The following is a 22,905-nucleotide window of genomic DNA, read 5'->3' as shown; positions in this document are numbered from 1 at the left end:
GTATTGGAAATTCACTCCCATCTGTAGTTTTATCTGCTAGAAAATTAAGCATGTACAGAATTTTAATTTTGTATTTAAAAAAAATTACACAGTTTATAAATAAAGTCATCAATAATTCTACAACCATTAACAGTTTGGTGTATATTCTTCCCAGCTGCTTTTTTGACTTTCAGTGCATCTAATGTGACAGTTGTCCAAATGTATTTGCTACAGTAGTCCCCTTTCTGGGGGGATATATTCCAAACCACCCCCACCCAGTGGATTCCTGAAAACAAAGATAGTATCGAACCCTACATATACTGGTTTTTCCTACACATACATACCTGTGATGAAGTTTCATTTATAAATTAGGGACATAAGGGATTAACAACAATAATAGAACAATTATAACAATATGCTATAATAAAAGTACATGCAATATTCTGTGAATGTGTTCTCTCTCTCAAAATATCTTACTGTTCTGTATTCACCCTTTTTGTGATGATAAGAGATAAAATGCCTACGTAATTAGATGAGGTGAGGTGAATGACATATGCATTGTGACACAGCAACAGACCACTACTGACCCGACAATTTATCAGAAGGACAATCACTTGCTTCTGGACCATGGCCATGGCTGACTGTGGGTAAGTAAAACCACAGAAAGCAAAACCACAGGTAAGGTGGAGACTACTACAGTCCATTTTCAGGTTTTATAGATTATACAATGAAGATCCACTCAACTGTTATGTTATTCACATCCTAACTCTAAAGTTTTGTAGTCCACTGAGTCTTTGCTGAAACTACTCAACTCTGCTATAGCAAAATGTAATAACTATACTAGGTACTAATAAACTAAATGGATGGCTGTGTTCCCAAACTCAATAAAACATATGGTGAACTAGATTTGGTCTGTACTCTGCAATTTGCTGACCCCTAAGAGGGTGGAGTGGGGGTGGGGGGCTAAATAATGGAATATTATATACCTGGGCTAAAGCCAGGTCTACAAGATGAAAAACCTTTACAAATCATTCATTAGTATAAAAAACTATAAATTGATATTATTATTATATCTGGCATCTGGGTACGCAGGTCTAAAACAAAGTTTTTCCTGGAATAATTACTTTGCGGGTCAAGTTTTGTTATTCCACAGCAGAAATCTACATACCTAGGATACTACACGTAAGAAACAGTCCCTTGGATCTATTCTTCTTTTATTTATTTATTTATTTATTTATTTTTAATATTTTATTTAATTGACAGAGAGAAATCACAACTAGGCAGAGAGGCAGGCAGAGAGAGAGGAGGAAGCAGGCTCCCCGCGGAGCAGAGAGCCCGATGTGGGGCTCGATCCCAGGACCCTGGGATCATGACCTGAGCTGAAGGCAAAGGCTTTAACCCACTGAGCCACCCAGGCACCCCGGATCTATTCTTCTTTTGAATTATCCTGTAATTTAAAAGTCTTAGACTCATTGTGGCCCATAGGAAGCCTTTATCAGGAAATGAAAATCTGCTAGCTTTGGATACGCCGTGAAGAGCTACTACCTACCGAATTGGAAACATTTATCTGTTTAGTGTACCATAAAACACCTAGACTTTACGTGATGTGGAAGAGATATGTGTATCTGTGATATGTGTACCTGTGTGTGTGTTTTCATCTAAACCTGAAGTGACAAAATCCCTAGCACTGAGTGTCCCTTTAAGTTAGTCAATAAACAGAGAATACTCATAAATTACTGAACAGATGTGACATGCTAACGAAGTGTGGTTACTATCCCACTATTATATTAAAACATTCCTTAATAAAGAAATCTACTGTATCTGTATGATATATTAAAACAAAAATCTATGGGTAATAACAAACATGGATTTACCTGCAAATATGCATTTAAATCCTTTTTTCTTTTTTCTAAAAAATCTCTATCCATATTATTAAAAGTCTTTTTACCAGGAAGCTTCAATATGTTTGACAGATTTTCAAACTAGAAGATAAAATACATTCAATAATTTTAGTTTTTACAAAAATAGAAAAGCATTTTCCAAGAAATAATTCCTCTATATATCAAAAGCATCGTTAATAGATTATTTTGTAATATATTTTATTATATTAATCAAAAATCAGAGTATTTCCAAACATAGTTCTAATGCTACTTATTTATAAAGGAGTGTTTTCAATCAAGAATGACAAATATGTATAACTGGTAAACAAGGATGATGTCCACATGGGGTTTCATTTTAATACTCTTAATTTTGTTCAAATTTATCAACAGTAAAAGGCTTTAAAATATTTTCCTTAACACTTTGACTTGTGAATAAAGTATTAGCAAATATCTTTTTAATGAACAAAGTATTAGCAAATATATTTTTAATGATCAAAGGCCCATGAGTTCCTGGCTTAAGAAATCTAAAAAGGAAATCTTTTTTAATATTGATGACTATCAATCAGTTAATCATTGTAACAGCTAATCATTAAAAACAGAAAAAGCAAATTTCAAAATAGAGATTACAGTTTTATTACAACTCTGCATATAAACAATATAGTACAACATTGACATTTCTTCACCCACGAAACATAAGAAAAATAAACTCAGAGATTATTAAGGGAAAAAACCCTAAAAGCCATTAGTATATTTTGCATCTTTGTAAGGCCACAAACACCAAGTAAGTCTATATGCTCTAGGTCTAGTATTTACAGACTTAACATTTGGATGTACCTTCAAAGGTCCACATATATAGTAATGTGCTGTACCCTGCTAAAACACAGGTTTTAACTACACCAGCTACTAATAGTCATTTAGCTAGTGACTGTGGCTGGCTGAAAGCCTAGTAACTGAAACTTCAAGCAGCCTTCCTGTTTTTCCCATGTGATACACATCCTAAACTGAAACAAGCTTTCTAAAACCATCCTGTGTTTAAAAACATCAACAATAATGGCTCTGTAAAGAAAATTCATTCCTGGTGCACAGATTAAAGAGGAAATGAATGAAAAGGCGTAGGTTAATTTTCATCTCCAAACTGGAAGATTCTGAAAAATTATTAAACAGAATAGCAAATTCAATGGTTGCCTGGAGCTATAATGTGAATAAATTCAATGTATATTACACGTGAAAGGTAAAGGCAGTTCTTTTGCCTCAGCAAAGGCAAGAAAAACAAAAAAGGATAGTTGCAATTTACAGGGAAAATGTTATGCTGTAGCGATATTCACAAATTTGGTTGCTCACAAAAGTATTAGAATGGGCCTTCACTGAATATCAAATGTCCAGTGGAGAGTTCCTGGTTTTATGAATTAATTAAAAAAGAATCCTACCTTATGGAAATAAATTATTTTTTTCAAGGTGTCCTAAAGTTATTTAATTTGTTGGAATATTACTTTTCTATATCATCTTAAACTCCTGACTTAACTTTACAGAATACATTCTTTATTCTGCTAATACAAAGATGTTATGGACTGAAAGGTATTGCTCCAACATCATATGTTGAATCCTTAACCTCTAGTACTTCAGAATGAAGCTGTATTTGTGGATACATCCTGTAGAGAGGGGATTAATTAAGACAAAAGCCCCCAGAGTGGGCCCTTATCTAATCTGACTGGTATCCTTATGAGAGGAGGAAATCTGAACACACAAAGACACCAAGGATGTGAGCACACAAAGAAAAGGCCATGTGAAGCCAAAGAGAGAAGGGCATCCACAGGGAAAGCTAAGCAGAGATGGCTCAGGAGAAACCAAATTCACCAATACCTTGATCTTGGACTTACACGTTCCTGAATTGAAAGAAAATTATTTTTATTGTTTAACCCACTCAGTCTGTGATATTTTGTTATGGTAGCGCTAGCAAATTAACACATCAAAGGAAAATAGCAGTTTGTAATAAAACCAACAATTTATTTCAGAAACTTTAAAATATTAAACTTTGTTAATTAAAAAAATTAAATGTCAAAAAAGTTATCTTCTTACAGCCTAGATTATCAAACTCCTTTTAAAATTATCTGTAACAGAAGCATAAATGACTGACAGTTTTCTCAAATACTGTTACTATGAAAGGAAAAAATGGTGAAATTTATACTCTATATTAAACTCATTACAAGCTTGGTATTTTATTTTTTTTTTAAAGATTTTATTTATTTATTTGACAGAGACAGAGATCACAAGTAGGCAGAGAGGCAGGCAGAGAGAGAGGAGGAAGCAGGCTCCCCGCGGAGCAGAGAGCCCGATGCGGGGCTCGATCCCAGGACCCTGAGATCATGACCTGAGCCGAAGGCAGCGGCTTAATCCACTGAGCCACCCAGGCGCCCCACAAGCTTGGTATTTTAAAGATTTTATAAGTACAAGTAAAAGGTAGCCTATTCCTTGAAAGGATAATATAATTCCCTCTGCCAAAAGCTCTAGAAATTTTTTTTAAAGCATGTAAAAAAAATTAGAAATTTACCTGAACATAAGAACTAACATAAATTAAAACAAAGAGTATTTCATGTTCGCAAAGAACTCAAATATTATATATAAATCATAGACATTCCAAACTCAAAGATTTTATCTTTCTACACTAAATATGTCAGGTTTAGATTCCTAAGGCACTACTGGAAATTCAAAAAGCATGCCGAAAATTTTATGTTAGAAGGATTCAAAATTGGTTTACAGCCAGGCACATATAAACCAGGCACATAGCCAGGTATGTGTATGCACCTTAGTGCATACTTTATATTTTCTAAATCACTACTATTTTATCAGCGCTAATATATAATTGCCCCAATATAACAGTAATGCACAGTGTTCTACCAGAATATAAGCTCCTGGAAGCAAGGACTTGGTCTGTCTTGTTCACTGTTATATCCCCAGCATGAGAACAGTACCAAGCCAGAGAAAAAACTTCATACATATTTGTTAAACAAATAAATGCGTAGTTCAGGTGATTTCTAAAATAATGTCACATTTAAATTTTTTAATTATTTTCTTTCACTTTTACAAATCTTTATCCATAAAATATCAAATGAGGCTAAAAAATCTTTAAAGAGCATAAATGATTTCATATATTTAGACTGGAAAAAGTTTACATCACAAAGTTAAATAAACAAAACCTGTTTTTAAAAAACGTTAACACTTCAAGAGCTCTATGGAGGGAAACTTGTGTCACTTGTGTCAACAGTTGTACTGTTACCAACCAATGCATTACTATTGAGTCACTGCATTTTTCTTCTGCTATTTTATGAGATTTAAATTTCAAAATACAGGTAAAGCAGAGCTAAAAGGCAAATAGCCTGAGTTTTATTTACAAATGCTTACTTAGCATTTTGCTTAAAGCTACATTTTCACTCACAAACTTTCCTTTTTTAAATTCATAAGCTCTGTGAGCAATCTAAACACTTAAGTAATCACAAGCTACAGAACTTGATAGGAAACACAAAGTCAAAAGCACTGTGCCTGTACTGAGCCCTCTCAAAAATGAATTCACTTTATTAATTTCATTTAATTTTTGATGCTATATTCAAAACAAAATTTCTCTCTGAACTGTTCTATTAATAAAGTGCTTTTAAATTGTGTTCTTCACTTATATTTGTCAATATGTAAACATGATATTTACTTTCCTAGACAATTTCACATTATACCAACTTCCCATTGATTTGGAAGTAAATAGAACTACTTCTTAGCAATTCAAATTATCTTAAAGTTTGTCTTTTTTGATTAAAGTGTGAGGATGGGGAGAAAGATATACAAGCTATGAGAATTTAGCATATAAAAAGGCAATATTTTAAAAATTCAAGCAGTTATTTCTTCAATGTGGCACAGAAAATTCTTTCACCTCTGCAAAAAATCAAGCTAAACATGAAGAAACAAATCAAGAAACATGCTGATCTATTCAACAACAAAAACAGAACAGGCATGTCTAAAGTTATTTATTTCCTTGTGAATATAATTCAGAAAAGTCTTTTACTTTTTTTTTTTTTTGAAGATTTTATTTTTTATTTATTTGAGAGGGAGAGAGAGAAACAGAGAGAGAGAGAGCATGAGATGGGAGAAGGTTAGAGGGAGAAGCAGACTCCCATGAAGCTGGGAACCTGATGTGGGCCTCAATCCCAGGACTTGCAGGACTCAATCCCAGGACTGCGGGATCATGACCCGAGCCAAATGCAGTTGCTTAACCAACTGAGCTATCCAGGTGCCCTCAAAATAGTCTTTTTTATATGGGCTTCTGGAGTTCTGGAGCCAATACTAATCTGTTTTTAACCACTTTTAAGCCATTAATCCTTTATCTCACTCTATTCACAGAATACTTCAATAAGATTATCATGGTATCAACCATATTTTTTCCACTATCTTAACTGAAAAAGGTATTTTCTGATTAGTCAAATAATACAATGTCATTTCAGAGCTTCTGTCCATTCAAATGTCACTATTAATTATTATTTTTACTGGATTAATACAGTTGCATATTTAAAGACCTTGAATGAAATAAAAGATTTTCAAAAGTTAAAATAAATTTTACAGATCACATATTCCAATTCATCTGGTGATGATCTACTTTTTCAAAGTTAAAGTAAAGAAAAAAAAGTATTTAATAAAAAAGTAAAACAGAAATAATTTGTTTGCATATGTTATCTTTAAGGGTCTATATACTTCTATATAACAAAAGGGTTCTATTTAGTAAGAATTAAAAACATTATTTGGTTACTGTTAAACTTAATTTAGGTTGTGGTTTATAAAACAACTTGATGGATCAAGGTCTTAACTGTTACACTGTGGGGATAAGGATGCCATTTATAATAACTAGAGCTCTGAATTATACTGCCGAAAACACAAAGTGCCATATAGTGATCCTCCCTATTTTAAACCAAACCCAAACACATCTGCAAAGCAATATACACACACACTCAGAAATATACATTCATTTTAATTTTCCAAGGTAGACCACTGATATTTTGTCACTGGTCTACAATGCTTGGAAATGGTTAAAGATTGGTTTATTGCCTAAATGCTTGTAATAGTTCTGGCATTATAGTGATTACACAAAAATGCTTACCTTACTTTTGTTTTGGTCAGTATCCTCAGAACTATTTAGAATCAAACATCAAAATCAGGAAACAATGTAAAGCATACAAACTTTAAAAACCTCATTACCTGTTCAGTGATCCTCATATGGAAGTCATGAAAGTCACTATAACGACGATAGGTTTTCCACATCTCCTCACTGTTAAGATTGCGTCGGTGTACAGTGATAGCATATAATGCATATGTCTTGCCATGATCATTACAAACGCCTGCCACAGCATATGGGTCATAGTCAGCATATACTAGTCATTTAAAACAAAATGAAGAGGAACAAAACACACAAAAAGTAGGAAGATGAAGAACAAAAACAAACAAAAGAACATGAAATGAAGAAGAATTTGAAATGACAGACTGAGACAAAAGGATGTCACCAAAGGATAGATTCCCATCCTCTGTACTCACATTGATAAGATTTTATACACAATAACTCCATCATAAGTTTATGATGACACTACCAACCACACAGTGATATCTAATTTAGACTCTCTTCCTCAAGAGCTTGTACATATTCTTAGTTACAATACCACACTACTACCTATTATGGTATTATTCTTTAAATAGAGGAAAAGTAACAGAAACAAAATAATCTTTCATAGTAGCCTTCACCATTCAGCTGTATTTCAATTAAAATCTCTTCAACTAAACAGAAAGCAAAAGCCAAGGAATAAGATTTTATGCAGTCTTTCGACAAGTCCCTTCATTGTTTATAATATTCAAAAACTTACAAGTGTAATTCATTGTTTTTTTTTTCATTGTTTTTTGTTTCATTGTTTTGTTGTTTGTTTCTTTTTTTTTTTTTTAATTCTACAAAGAAAGAGAAATCACAAGTAGGCAGAGAGTCAGGCAGAGGGAGCAGGGAAGCAGACTCCCTGCTGAGCAGATGCAGGGCTCCATCCCAGGACCCTGAGATCATGACCTGGGCCAAAAGCAGAGGCTTTACCCACTGAGCTACCCAGCCACCCCCTGGAGATTTTTTTTAAAGGCATTTTCCTATGGACTTGTCACAAACCTCTCAAGTGTGACAAGTCCATAGGAAAATGCCTTTAAAATCTAAACCTGTTCCCATTGTGTATTAAGAGATGTACTTTGAATAATTTTCATTTCCTTTTCTATTTTTCCATTTTCTTACCTCCTCCTAGTGTTGTATTCTATTCTAGATCATTTCTTCAGGTCTCTAGCAGTTTACTGAGTCTCCACTCATCTACATCTGGTCTATTTCTTAATCCAACCACTGACCTCAATTTCAATCACAGTATTTCTTTCTATGACTGCATTTGTTTTTTTTAATAGTGTTGCATTCTTGTCTTAGGTTTTATCCTATGACTACTTTTAACATCCTCTCAGGCTAGGAGACCTTGTGGTACAAATCACTTGAAGATGGCTGACTCTAGATAGGCTTTCAATTTCTTGTGGATGACAGATACCTTTTCCAGGCATGATCTTGACATTCTTTCTTTTTTCCCCAGACACTAGGTTGTTTTCGCATTCCTCTTTCATATCAAATACCCTTTGTTAATATGGGTTTCATGTGAGGGGTTGGGTTCCAACTTCCTATGGCCTTAGTCCATACTGCCTCTTCGGAACTTGAGGAACATGAAAATGCCATCAAAATCAAGACAGCAGTGTTTATGCTCCTGTGAGCTCCTTGGCCTCAACTCCACTTCACTTCCCTAAATTTATTTTTCCTCTTGGTCTGGCACCTGTAGCTTTCTCCCTTTAGCTATTTTTATTTTACTGTTTTCACCCTTTCTATGTGCAGAAGGCAGGATTTACCATAGCACTTTTTAGACTACCATTCTGACCACAAGCATAAATTGCTCTTCTGGTTTTTTTTTTTTTAAGATTTTATTTATTTGACAGACAGAGATCACAAGCGGGCAGAGAGGCAGGCAGAGAGAGAGGTGGGGAAGCAGGCTCCCTGCTGAGCAGAGAGCCTGATGCAGGGCTCGATCCCAGGACCCTGAGATCATGACCTGAGCCGAAGGCAGAGAATTAAACCCACTGGGCCACCCAGGCACCCCAATAAATTGCTCGTGTAATAATAGATTACACTGATCCATAGTTGTGTGTGTGTGGGGGGGGGAATGGCCAAGTTTTGGAGCTAAATATTTTGTGTTTTGTGTATAATTAGGCAAAGAAGGGTTTGCATATCTTAGCAATCTTAGTAAATTATTTTAATAACATAAAAGCTTAAAAAAAGGCTAAAAATCTATACTGGCAAATGCAATTGAGACAGAAGCCTCTTTGAAGCTTTCATCAAAATTATTTTAAGATTTGTACTTTCTAAAAAAAAAAATTTTGTACTTTCTACTCAAAATTGTCCTTCATTCCCATTTAATATCAGTGTGCCTGATTCGACAAAACATAACACTAGGGACAGACTTTGGTCACCTGGCTCTAAGGCTATAACTATAAATAACACTATTTAATAGTCACTGTTCAGTTCACTTCTTCCAGTCATCCTTCTCTCAGAGACCGATGCAGAACACAATGCATAAAACTTTCATCATGTTAGAGAACCACCGCCACTCAAAACAGTTAGTGTGACAAGAGAGTAGTTTTATCTGTTGTGTTCAAGAAAGGTTTGGGGAAAGAAAATAGAAAGCAGTAGCCAATTAGGCAGCAAATCATAACCAATCAGAAGCTAACAAGAACAAGAAGAATGGGGAGAAATGTGGGGAAGAATGTAAGAAAGCTTTCTAAAAAAGAATTATCAGCTATATCTATCATAAATCAATAGGCAGAAGAGCTAGTGACTAGGGTACACACAAAACAGCATAAAGAGGTTGTGCAGAAGATAAAAAGGTAATCTTTTAAAATAGATAATGAGGTCGCATATATTGATTATGAGATGATGGTGAGATATTATTGTGGAAATATTCTGTTTTCATTAGGACAATGTTACTCATATATATACTCAGGTGATATAAACTATTTGTCACTAATCCATACTCGGATAAGGAAGAGGCCCAGAATATAAATCAAACTTCTACTAAGAACATTGCTTAATTTAGCTAATATTTTTTAAAGCAAGATTTCACAAAGAACGGAAGCAGTATGCAAGATTCCAAGGACCACTCCTTGAGAAGCCCTTCACTAGACTCTAAGTTCTACTCCCTGTAATAAAGATGTTAAGAATATAAAATCTAGACTCTCTGGAGTCCAACTGGTAAAATATTTACTGAACAAACGTATATAATGTCCACTCATATGTAATTACTAATGTTACTGTAGTAATTAATGAGTCCCATGACAACCCTATGAGATAAATATTACTATTACATTTTATGGATAAGTACAAGTAAATTGAAGTACAGAGAAGTTAAGGAACTTGTTCAAGTTCACCCAACTATTAAGTGGCAGAGCTGGGGTTTAAACTCCCAGAAATGGACAAAGTGATGCTCTTAAAACCCTATTATGCTGCCTCTTAGTATTTATACATAAGTTTGTCTGACAGAAATAATAATTTATTAAAAATGCTTAGTACAGTGCTTTCACACATTTTAACAAGCTAATAAATATTTGTTGAATCAATGGACAAAGCAGCTAGAAAAATCACAACTTTCAGAGAAAAGAAAGATCTACATAAGAAATATGGACATGAGGGGCGCCTGGGTGGCTCAGCGGGTTAAAGCCTCTGCCTTCAGCTCAGGTCATGATCCCAGGGTCCTGGGATCGAGCCCCGCATCGGGCTCTCTGCTTGGCTGGGAGCCTGCTTCCTCCTCTCTCTCTCTCTGCCTGCCTCTCTGCCTACTTGTAATCTCTATCTGTCAAATAAATAAATCTTTAAAAAAAAAAAAAAAAAGAAATATGGACATGAGTGTCTTCCTTGAGACAAAGTTTAAGGTCTTTAAGAAAGAAATAAAAGGACAAATACTAAACAATTGCAGTTTAGCAAAGACTTTAATGTTTAGAAGACAAACCAACAAAGAAAAGAGAGATTCTTAAAAAGATTTTTAAAATTTCATGAAGAAAAAGTAAAACAACTTTAACAAAAGCTAGAAAAGCAACAAAACCTCTCGTTTTATTGAGAAAGTTGCTATCTAATGACCTTTACAAGCACAGTAATGTATGCACCAACTAACTGTAAAGGATGAAAAAACAACTTAGACAGCAATTATAAATAACTTATTTCAGAAATATGGCAGGGAACACAATGCAAAATGAGACTCCAGCACCAGTGGGAAGCAAAAGAAAACAGATCTTTTTAAAAAATGCAAATTATCTTTTAAACTGTACTTCCACTACAAAATCTCCTTTTAGTTAAAACCTCAAATATAAGCACAAAACTGACCTGAGATACCTCAGTATGGTAATATTCCAAATGTAATCTGACAGATACACTCCTATAATCTAGTAATAGTGAGAGGCGGGATAAGTAAACTATCATTAATTACTACTCATGGCATTATCTAATTACCCAATGGCAATGATGGAAATTGATTTTTTTCTTACTTGACTAAACATTTTGCATGTATGCTGACTGAGTCACAACATTTTAGAGGTTTCTTACCTCATCCAAGCATTTCTTAAGCTTCTGTGAACTCCTATACCAACATTTCATTAACCCACGTACCCTAGTTTGACTTTGCATGTATAAAAAAGGTAGAGCTAAAACCTGCCCCAACCAATTTAATAAGAATTATGCAGATAATTATCAGCAAGACGCAAACAAGAAGAAGAAAAGATTAGGTTTCAAGAGTTTATTAGCAATGACAAAATGCTTAGAGTTTAAGTTTTTCAAATGTTAACAGCAACAACCTTAGAGAAAGAAGATACACAAGTACATCATACACATAGTATCACTGAACACAATAAAGAGCATGTATCAAGCCATATACACAAATAAAAATAACAGAATTTAATGAAAAACATGCTGCATAAAAAAATGTAACTTAAAAATGACTACAGATGAGAAAAATGGTTTGTAAAAATAAATGTGGAAAATAATCCAAGAGTAACAATAATTAATAATTTTTGAGTAATAATTATACCACAAAGTCTCTTACCAGTGTCTGAAATGTAAGCATGAAGTTGTACTGAGTCATCAGAAGATACATTTGAAAGGTCATCTAAAGACTTGGAAAAGAAAAAAAAAAGTTTAATTTTATAGGGAAAAAAGTGTTAAAGCATCTTGTATCATATATGCCTTACTCATCTTATCCCACATAAACTTTATATTGTTTGCATTCCTCTCCCAACAAAAATCCTCTCTATTTATACTAACAGGAGAGAGAAAATCCAGAATTAAAAAACTATAAAACAAAGTATTTCAGAAATCAACTTAGTCGATTATTTCTTCCTTCATTGCTTTTCCATATAATGACATTTGTTACTTCTCAATTATATTCAATACATGGCAAGGAAAAAAATATGGATAAAAATAATTAGACATGTTCTTAAGTTAACATTTCAATTTTTTTAATGTTGACCTACACTAGAGCTAGTTCTGTATTATTTAACATTTTAGTTAATTTAGAAATGATTTTAGATTCCTTATCTATAAAATGAGTACCAACACATGACAGGGTTACATAAGGATTAAATAAAAAGACATGTAAAATATTTAGTAAGACTATCTAACACAAAAAAATGTTGCCTGTTATGATTTCTTATTCCATGAAGTGATTCCAGAGTCTAAAACAGATTTTAAATAATTTTCAAAAATAGTTCCACAGACAAAAAATTATTAGAGTGACCCAAAATGAATCTTTATTCAACTATGGCCTTTGGGTTTAAATTTAAGACATTTTTGCCTCATATACACATACCCACACATACCTAGAAGGGCACATAATCACATAATGTTGTACAGAAAGAGTTAGTGAGTCAAATATATTTCAAATACTAATAATAACACAATATTATATACTTGGAATCACTAAGAGGGTAAATCTTAAATATTCTCAATACAAAAAGAAATGGTTATTAATTATGTGATATGATGGAGCGGTTAGCTAACCCTAAGGTGGTAACCATTTTGTAGTATCAAACCAGTATGTTGTACCTCTTCAACTTATGTAATATTTTATGTCAATTATATCTCAATAAAGCTAGAAAAAAAAAATAAACAACAAAAAAGAGTTCATTTGAAATTGCTCTCCTCAGAAAGGAATGCTTGCAAGTCTGGCCCTTGGATGACATGTGGGAATTCAGAATTAGGATAGGTTCCCCCCATTCCTTAACTGCTAAGAGTTCACTGTACCTAATAACTGTTTATACTGAACACCTGCTTTCCTTCTGGGAGTCTGCAATTTTAGTATGTACTAACTAGAGGTTTGTCTACGTGACTTGCCGTCAATGAAAACTCTGGTCACTTAGTCTCAGATGAGCTTTCCTGGTAGCAACATTTCACATGTGTTGTCAAATTCATTTCTGGAGGAATTAAGTTTGCCTAATGTAACTTTCATGGGAGAGGATTCTTGGAAACTTGTACCTGGTTTCCTCTGGACTTTGCTGCATGGCCTTTTCCCTGTGCTGATTTTGCTTTCTATTCTTTTTCTCTAATAAATCCTTTCTGTATGAGTCAGACTATGCTAAGGCCTATGAGTCCTCTAATAATCACTGAACATCAAAATGGTCTTGCGGACCTCTGACACACAGACATTATATGATTCACACGTTTCTTACACTCTAAAAACCACAGGATTTGAATGAACTTTGGGACCTAACATAATATTGTCAGTATTACTAGAAGAGTCATTTAAAGGACTTAAATGCAGCCATATATGACATAAAGCCATTTAAATTAAGGCAACTACATTCTCAAAAGAAAGTCAAAAGGTTTACTACTTAGACGGTTCATTAGGAGAAGCAAAATATGGTAACAACATATAGATAATCCAATATTTCCCTGGTCAAGTCAAGTGGACGAATCATTAAATTAAAATGGGTCTAGTCCAGGTTTCACCAGTGACACCCAATGAGACTTTAGCCAAATCAATTCTTACTTGTACCTCAATTTTCTCAATGGTACAACAGTATAATACTTGCTCTACAACTTTGTCAGTTTACAAAATGAATTATAATGCTCTGAAAAGAGAGTGCACTTATTTTTAAGTGGTCATATGACCTGTAATAAAACGTCTTGATAGAAACACAACCTTTGTTTTAATACTACTTTTATGTGAAAGATAGAAGCCTCAAGAAAATAGAATATTCTACAAAATTTAGATTGTTATCGATTATGATCTTCTAATTATAAGCTATCACAGAGAATATAAAACAATTGGGGTTTTTTTTTTTTAAGATTTTATTTATTTATTTGACAGAGAGAAGATCACAAGTAGGCAGAGAGGCAGGCAGAGAGAGAGAGGAGGAAGAAGGCTCCCTGAGGAGCAGAGAGCCGGATGCGGGGCTCGATCCCAGGATCCCGAGATCATGACCTGAGCCGAAGGCAGAGGCTTAATCCACTGAGCCACCCAGGCGCCCCAAAAACAATTGTTTTTTAAGAAGTATTTTTGTTATTATTATTAACCCTCTTCTGTAGTAACATTTCAACAGCAAAACAGTATTTATTGCTTTAAACCTTACGATCTTATGCTATGCAACACAAATTGTTAGAAAACTTTGTACCTGTATGTCTTTTTAGCACACTTAAACAATATTATTTTCATTTAATATGATGAAAAAATCCAATGAAACATCTCTTAAACATTAGTCACAGATATAAGGCAAATGTAAATATGAAGTAGACTGTAAAATTACAATTAGTGAAATAATTTCAACTGCATTCTGATTTTGAATAAGTATTACTTAGTAAAAGAAAAATGTTATTTCAAAACAAGTAGACTAATGCTGTCCTGAAATAAAATATAATTTTTATAAAGTATTCCTTCGGTTAAGATTCTTGGACTGCTTGCAAAAAAAAGAATTTTTTTTTAGCATCATGCTGAAACAAAAAAGGAAAGTTCAGATTTACTGTGATAATCCATACAACAATGACTGCAGTGCTAGAAATGCTTGAAATTTACCTGCCAGTCCCAAATAAAAAATGAGTAAATCCCCACATTAAATATCTTCTTTGCTTACTATATTGGAAAAAACTATTATGACCTATTTTACAATCTTAAAACAAAACTATTTTTTAAATGTAGCTATTCACTAAAATTTGTCTATATATTAAAAGAGAAAGAATTTGAAAGACTCCAGCTACTTAAAACCTTGAATTTAATAGATTCATGTGAGTAACAAAATACTGCAAATCACTGACCTCAAGTGTGACCTTTGTCGATCGAGAGAGACTGTGTGGTTTATATTTCTATGTGACAAAGGAATCGCTCTTATTTGAAAAAGCATTTATTCCAGATATGGAATAAAGAAAAAAAAAGTATTTGTTACTAGTGTTCAAACAGTTGTACAAGCACTACAAGTGTGACTACTTGAAATTTCGAATGAATGAAGTTTCATCACACTTGAAAACTTTCATTATAAATGAACATTATTGCTAATACTTTCTTCATGCTCTAGCAATTATTCCTTTTTGTTATAAGGTTACAGAATATAAAGAATAAATGGTAATGATACCAAATTTAGGATTTAGGAAAATATTTCAAATGTTACATCATATCTGACACAACACTACGGCTGACTGCTTCAGTGTTTTGTTACAGGCTGTACTTTGTAGAGTAATATAACACTCAATAAGGTTATTTTTTGAAATATAGTTATACAGAATACAACATAAGATAATGGACCTATAGACCATTTAGCTTTTACAAAAAGTGAAAGAAAAAGTAATGTAAATAGAATAAGAACAAAGCAAACAATCTCTCCCTAACCCCCTACAAACTCTAGACTGAAACTTTCATAGAACATATTTCTTCCTAGCAGCATTTTATGAAATAACTTATTCATTACAAGGATGGATATACAAAAGAACTGAAATGTTCACTATTTCACACTTCACTGTCAATGTATAAAAATGACAGCTTATGTTCTAAAAATGTATCATTCTTAAATTTGTAATCATAAAATAATGTTGCTTAATTTACTCTAAGGCCTTAAGCTTAAAAAAATTTTTTACAACAACCAGAACTGGTTATAGTGCATACGTTAAGAAATATCTGGGAGTTTTCAGATATCCTAATTTTATATTTCCTTTCTACATACAAAAAGAAAGACCTAATTTCAACGTAAACATTTGTATATCACAAGTTTACTATCCAACATAGTACTAACCAAAAAGTCATTTCAAAATACTACATATTGGGATTGAAAATAATGAAGTCACCTTTTTTTTTTTTTTACCAAATACAACTGAATTATGCAGGTGTAACTTAAGCCCATTTTTTAAAAATAAAAATAAATTGCAGAGACGCTTATTATGTTAATTTAACATTTAAAGTAAATAACTTCTTATTATATTAAAGGATGATCTGAGAGCTTCTAATATTTACTTATGTATATTTAGTTTTATATTTTCAAGTCACTGTGATAATTAAGTACCCATAATACTACTTACCAAATTTATGCTTCCAGTAGGAGACCCATTAAAAGACTCTGTGGGAGGAGAAATTCAAGTTAGTATATAGAAAAAAACTTTTGAAAGAGTTGTTTTACCTAAGGTTCCAACACCAAGAATGAAAAGTCACCCAAGCAAAGACATAATGAAACAGCAAAGGAAACTGTGGTATACTACTCCCCAAACACCTGCTCCCTTAAGCCTCATGTTTTTGTGAGCCACATATTTCAGAGGGGGAAAAAAAAAAAAAAAAAAAAAAAAATATATATATATATATATATATATATATATATACCTGAGTTGCTCCTACAAAACACACACCAAAAATAGACGTTCATGTACAGGAGAGCAATCATTAAATATTTTATTCTTATTGTGTCACATGAAGTTTTCTGATAAAACAAACACGAAGAAAACACTGCAGAGTGAAGTTCATTAGGAAATGTCAAGGTGTTTTTGTTAGTTCTGTCTCACTGGATTAAGAAATAATACAACTAAAATTTTTCTTTCATGTGAAGAATAAATAGATTAGTTTGTATACATAATATACCTATTATGTCCACTTATTCTTGGTAGATTTGGCTCAAAAACATTACAACCTTAGATTTGTAGATCAATATAAAACCAATAGAAAAAGATACATAAACTCCATATGCACTGCCATTTAATTAAAAAAACTAAAAATTATTTTTAGAAAGTAATGTTAAAGAGCCAAGCCGATTACACATTATTAAAATTAACGTCTTTTCCTTCGGTGTTTTATTCTATATATAAGTACACAAAGCTACCAATTAAGATGTCCCTCACTTAAAAACAGAAATGAATATATGGTGAAGCAGTAAACATATACAGCTTAACGTTAATGTATGGCTTCCAGAATTTAAGAGATTATTTATGAATCTAGATATCTAAATGGGTCTTCAAATCAGTTTCTATTACTTTTAGAAAGAAGCAGTTCGTGCTGCTTTCCAGCTTCAACAACTCTAAATGCTCAAGAACATTTCTTGGTCCCTCAGACCTAGGGTCACAAAACTAAACAGGAAATTCCACCTAGGATTACCCCCTCATTAACAGCAAAGTGATAATTAAAATGAGCAAACAGTTCTCTATCCACCTTATTCAATTATATACCTCTTACTTCCTTCTATAGTCTGCTCACCTCTTAAATCTTTCTACCAAAGACAAATCAAGTTAAAAGAGCAATCAGAAGGAAAACAAGGTGTAATTTATTTTTGTGATCAACAATAAGAAGATCCAGAAATAGAGTCTAAAATCAATCAAGGCCCACACTTAGTCAAGAATTTGATAACTGCCTATGAACATTAGAAAACAAAAGAAAGTATGATTTGATATGGCAAGAAAAATGTGAGTAAAATTAAACCAGAGAGCATTATTTAAATATTTTTAATATTTAATTATTAAATATTTATATTAATATGGTTAATCAATCAACATGGTTTTAATGAATGAGAAATACCAACTTTAAAAGTATTTAAGAACTAACTTAAAAAAGCAATACAAAGAGAAAGAGAAGGAAAAAAGGGGAGGAGAAAGAACACACATAATTACAAAAGCCATTTAGCTACCTACCTACCTACTGAAGTTTGATTAAATAGGAATGAAATTCCTTCCCCAGAAGGGGTAAAAAAAAAAACCAACCCACTGAAGGATACAATCACACATAATAAGACTTGGCCCGTTCATTTTAGGCTCACCTGTAGCCTCCATTTTTTAAAAAAAATTATCTATATAGTTAAAAACTAGATCAGACAATTATTTTAAAAATGTCTAAAAAATAAATTGTCAAGAACTTTTTTTTTTTAATTTTATTTATTTGAGAGAGAGAGAGAGAGAGAAAACGAGTGGGGGGCAGGGCACAGAAGGAGAGGGAGAAGCAGGCTCTCCATTGAGCAGGGAGCCCGACACAAGGCTTGATCCCAGGACCCTGGGATCATGACCTGAGTCGAAGGCAGATGCTTAACAGAGTAAGCGACCCAGGCACCCCAAGAAACTTAATTTTAAAGATGAAAACTGATTTTATAAAAGAAAATGTGGGGAAGGCCTATTTTTGATTAAACAATCTTATAATAACAAGAAAATCATAAGCATTACTATTTGAAAAAATCCCAGCAACTGCCTAAAACCTAAACACCAGCAAAGGCAACAAACCTGACATTTATTTATACCCATAATTCTACATACTTTTTTCAAATGGTTTCAAGAAAAGGAGTTTATACCCATCATTCTATATATTTATACCTATCATTCTACATACTTTTTTCAAATGGTTTCAAGAAAAGGAGTTAGACAATTTCTTAGTTATAAGGATTATAAAAGGTCACAAAAAAGGACAAAAAATATTAAAAAGCAATGTCCTAGAAAGATAAAAGATACATTAATGTATATGATTCCGAACTTGAATCAATAATTCCAATGTAAAGGATGACTCAGTAGCTGATACATAAGAGAAGTACATTTACTTCAGATCAAGACAAGTTGCAGAAAAAAAATTTTAATGTACTTTATGCTTTAAGTAAGTTTTGGGAAGTTTCTGATAAAAAAATTGGTTCCATTAGTTGCACAGAAGACAACGAACTAGATTGTCTAGAAAGATACAAATAAAAGTTAAAGTCAATTTACAAGACTTTGATAGAGTTCTTATACTATAGGAACAAAAACTACTGCCACAGAAAGCAATGCTACTATCATCATTTTAAACTATAGATTACTTAGAAGTTCAAACAATTGGCTGATTATGATTTAAGTTATCTCCTCTCATTCTGGGTCATATATAACACTAAGAAATCTCTAGAGTATATATATATATATATATATATATATATATATATATATAAACATAGTGTGTATATATATATATAAAACATAGTGTGTGTATATATATATACTATATAATACTAAGAAATCTCTAGATGAAATGAAAACAAAATATTTATATATTTATTTATATATTTTTTATATATAGTACACTACTTGCAAATTTCATAGCAGCTCTGTAAAAGATTTTTCAATAGAAACAGTAAATACAGATAACCCTGTACGATAAACTTGAGTTACACTGAATTTTACTCAGCACCCACAGAAGCACTCTTTAAAAAAAAAACAAACTTCTTTAATTATGCAATCAAATCCAGTTAATGGAACATTATTCCAGGTTTATAAATTAAACCAGAAAGAGTATTAATTTAAAAACTCAAAATATTAGATCAACAACCAATATAGAAGTTATTAAAACTCAAATGCAAACTCCTGTAACTGGATTTCTTAGATTATTTAAAAAGTAAACTCTTATTAATACAGACCAGGGAAAGGAGGAGGGAGAGGGGATGAGAAGAGTAGGAACCTGCTGTAACAGAGATTATTTTTTAAAACAATGCTAACTGGGGTGCCTGGGTGTCTCAGTGGTTAAGTACTTGCCTGCCTTCTGCTCAGGTCATAATCCCAGGGTCCTGGGACAGAGCCCCACATTGGGCTCCCTGCTCAGTGGGAAGCCTGCTTCCCCCTTTCCCACTTCCCCTGCTTGTGTTCCCTCTCTCACCGTATCTCTCTCTATCAAATAAATAGATAGACAGGTGGGTAGATAGATAGATAAAAATAAAGCAATGCTAACTACTTAACAGATCTATTCTATCTCCAACTCAAAGTAGTCCTGCCCATAGAGCCTATTCATAAATGATTAACATTACTCTCAAAATAATTAGTGAACTCTTGCCCACTTACTTTTTATTTCCATTGCTTATTTGAACATACCAGGAAGTTTATCACACCTTACATATTCTATTAGTTTTATAAGTACTTCTGAATTGGATCACCAGTAAAATGGTCATTGGACTTCATAATATGCAGGCCTGTGCTCTAAAGGCTGCCTCTCCCACTGTTTTAAATAACTGCTTTTATACTACTAATAAAAATTGATGTTTTAGTTTATAAATCATTCTCCTATACATAATTTCCTTTAAATCCAACAATGCTATAACAACAACTCTGAGGTAAGATATTACTATGACAAAATTATTATTCCAGATTTACAACTGAGAAAAATTAGACTTAAATTAAGTGTTTTGTCAACATCACTATACGTACTAAGTAGTAGAAGGGCAGTAAAATCTAAATATTCTGATTCTCAAAGCCTGCTTTCTTCATTATATCATACTGATAATATCCTCATTTGAAAACAACTGAAAGATTGGAATAAGTCACTCATGTAGTTTCTTCCACCTTATACTATGCAGGATTTGGAAAACAGTATTATAAAAGAGAAAAAAATTATTTTTTTTAAAAAACAGTGCTTTATATAGTTTATGGTACATTCTCAGGATCATGGCTTGTTATCTCATTTAATCTTCTCAATAATCCCGCTGTTAGTCATGAATATTATTAGTTACTAGCAAAACGGAAAATACCATAAAAAATATTTGAGTGACAAAACTCAAGAAAACATTCTTCTTATGACTTCAAGGCTTTTATAGTTATGTTTTAATCTGTTACTAAATTTTCAGCCTTTTAATTTAGTGTAGCAACTAAACTTCGTCATTCATTTATAGAGTTTTAAATATTTTACAATTTATATTGGGCTTCAAGGCATTTTTTACCTTGCTTGAAACACTTTTGGTCAACAGTATATAGGAACAGATTTATGTATACGCATGTGTGTGCGTGCACACACACACACGTGCACATATGCCACCTTACCTCCATCGCCATCATCTGATCCTCTGAAACTAGGATCTTTTAACATATCCAGCTCAGCTAACATGCGCACATAAAGTGCATTCTGTCTGAAGGAAGGATAAAATCTTTCATCTCGTAGCATCAATTCATAAACCTTGTTGAAATAAATCAAGATATTTCATCATTAATACAGATAATGCACTAATTTTCATTAATAAGATTTCAACAAAAGCTAGATGAGGTCTTGCTATAATCAATCACAGGTTCCATATTTATAAGGTGCCAGCAATAAGCCTACATCACAACTAACGATTTCTCAACTAATTTCAAAATTAACAACCCCTCTAGTACCTAAGTACATTGAAAATGGTCCCACTGCAAGGCAAGTCACACAACAGGTTATAGGTAATGTTCCAGGAACTAGTGTTCTCTAAAAAACAAGTCTACATAAAGGCTCCAGGAACACAGTAAAATAAATTTATGTCAGGCCATTTATACATCATCATTAACTCATGAAATTCTATGACTATATATCTGGCCCTTTAGTCAGATTTAAATAACAACCCAAATAAGGATTTCCTCATTTGTCATTTAAATAAACAAACAAAAGACTGGCCTACTTTTTTTCTTTTTAATGAGAAGTGTTAGTCAGTTAACTTATCTTTTTAGTTACCATTATACTTTTATGTTTCAATAACCTTTTAAAAAAATCAATTACATGCATATAAAAACACATTTTCATAAGAAACATATAATGACAAATGTTATATATAATACCTTCCTTTGAATGTCATCAAAGATTTCAGGGGTTGGATCTTCATGATTCAAAGTATCTGCTAATTTTGCTACCAAATAATCATCAACAGTAACTCTTGGAGATGCCTAACAGAGAAAAACAAAATAATGACCTTTTTGAGTTTCTAAATACAACTTAATTCTTACAGTAGAAGAATTATATAATGGATGAACCATATTATTGAAAGCAATCGGTTAAAAAAAAAAATCCTTGGTTGTAAACAACACCTTGACATTTAAGAAGGCTGAAACAAAAACAAAACCTTCTTGTCATAATGTAGTATAAAGTACACTGGGAGACAAACATGGATTTAAATCTTGACATTTGCTGAATTAGTTACCTCTCAATAGGATTCATTTCCTCAATCTGTAAAATGGAGATAATACTGCCTATGGTTATTATATAACCATATTAATATTTCACCATATTAAAAGAGATTTATCTGGGCACCTGAGTGGCTCAGTAGGTTAAACAGCTGCCTTCAGCATGATCCCAGAGTCCTGGGACTGAGCCCTGAGTCAGCTACTTGAGTCAGCTTGCCCCCCCCTCCTCCGCCTGTTCCCCTATTCACGTTCTCCCTCCCTCTGTCTACCTCAAGTAAATAAAATCTTAAAAAAATAAATATTCTAGTTTTAAAAAGCAAGCAAGTGGGGTGCCTGGGTAGCTCAGTCCTTCAACATCTTCCTTTGGTTCAGGTCATGATCCCAGACCTGGGATGGAGTCCCAATCAGCCTCCTTGCTCAGTGGGCAGCCTGCTTCTCCCTCTGCCAGCCACTCCCCTCTGCTTTCTCTCTCTGACAAATAAGTAAACAAAATCTTAAAACAACAACAAAAAAAGGGACAGGCTAATGTGTGTTCATTTGTGTAGTATGCCCAAGCTAATTCACTTAATAGCCACTACTTTTAACTGACCAGTGAGGTCTTTTGGGGAGATG

At 33.0% G+C, this 22,905-nt stretch overlaps 1 protein-coding gene across 6 annotated transcripts in view; it reads right to left on the bottom strand.

Moving 5' to 3' along the window:
• Positions 1-22,905, bottom strand: part of SNX13 (sorting nexin 13) — a 129,566-nt gene that overhangs the window by 17,297 nt on the left and 89,364 nt on the right. For 5 of the 6 annotated variants that reach the window (XR_006820495.1, XM_046020529.1, XM_046020526.1 and 2 more), the window contains 6 exons: positions 21,952-22,056; positions 21,196-21,328; positions 16,486-16,523; positions 12,032-12,101; positions 7,092-7,264; positions 1,854-1,961 (listed from right to left, as the gene is read on the bottom strand). Coding sequence is in view for 5 of the 6 variants with exons in the window: in XM_046020529.1 (XP_045876485.1) it covers positions 1,854-1,961; positions 7,092-7,264; positions 12,032-12,101; positions 16,486-16,523; positions 21,196-21,328; positions 21,952-22,056 (627 nt within the window). In the remaining variant the exon portion in view is untranslated. The remainder of the gene's footprint in view (positions 1-1,853; positions 1,962-7,091; positions 7,265-12,031; positions 12,102-16,485; positions 16,524-21,195; positions 21,329-21,951; positions 22,057-22,905) is intronic. The other variant, XM_046020528.1, reaches the window with a different exon arrangement.

This window comes from Meles meles, chromosome 10 (genome assembly GCF_922984935.1).
Source record: "Meles meles chromosome 10, mMelMel3.1 paternal haplotype, whole genome shotgun sequence".
Classification (NCBI taxonomy): Eukaryota; Metazoa; Chordata; class Mammalia; order Carnivora; family Mustelidae; genus Meles; species Meles meles.
This window is presented reverse-complemented; position numbering and strand designations above follow the sequence as displayed.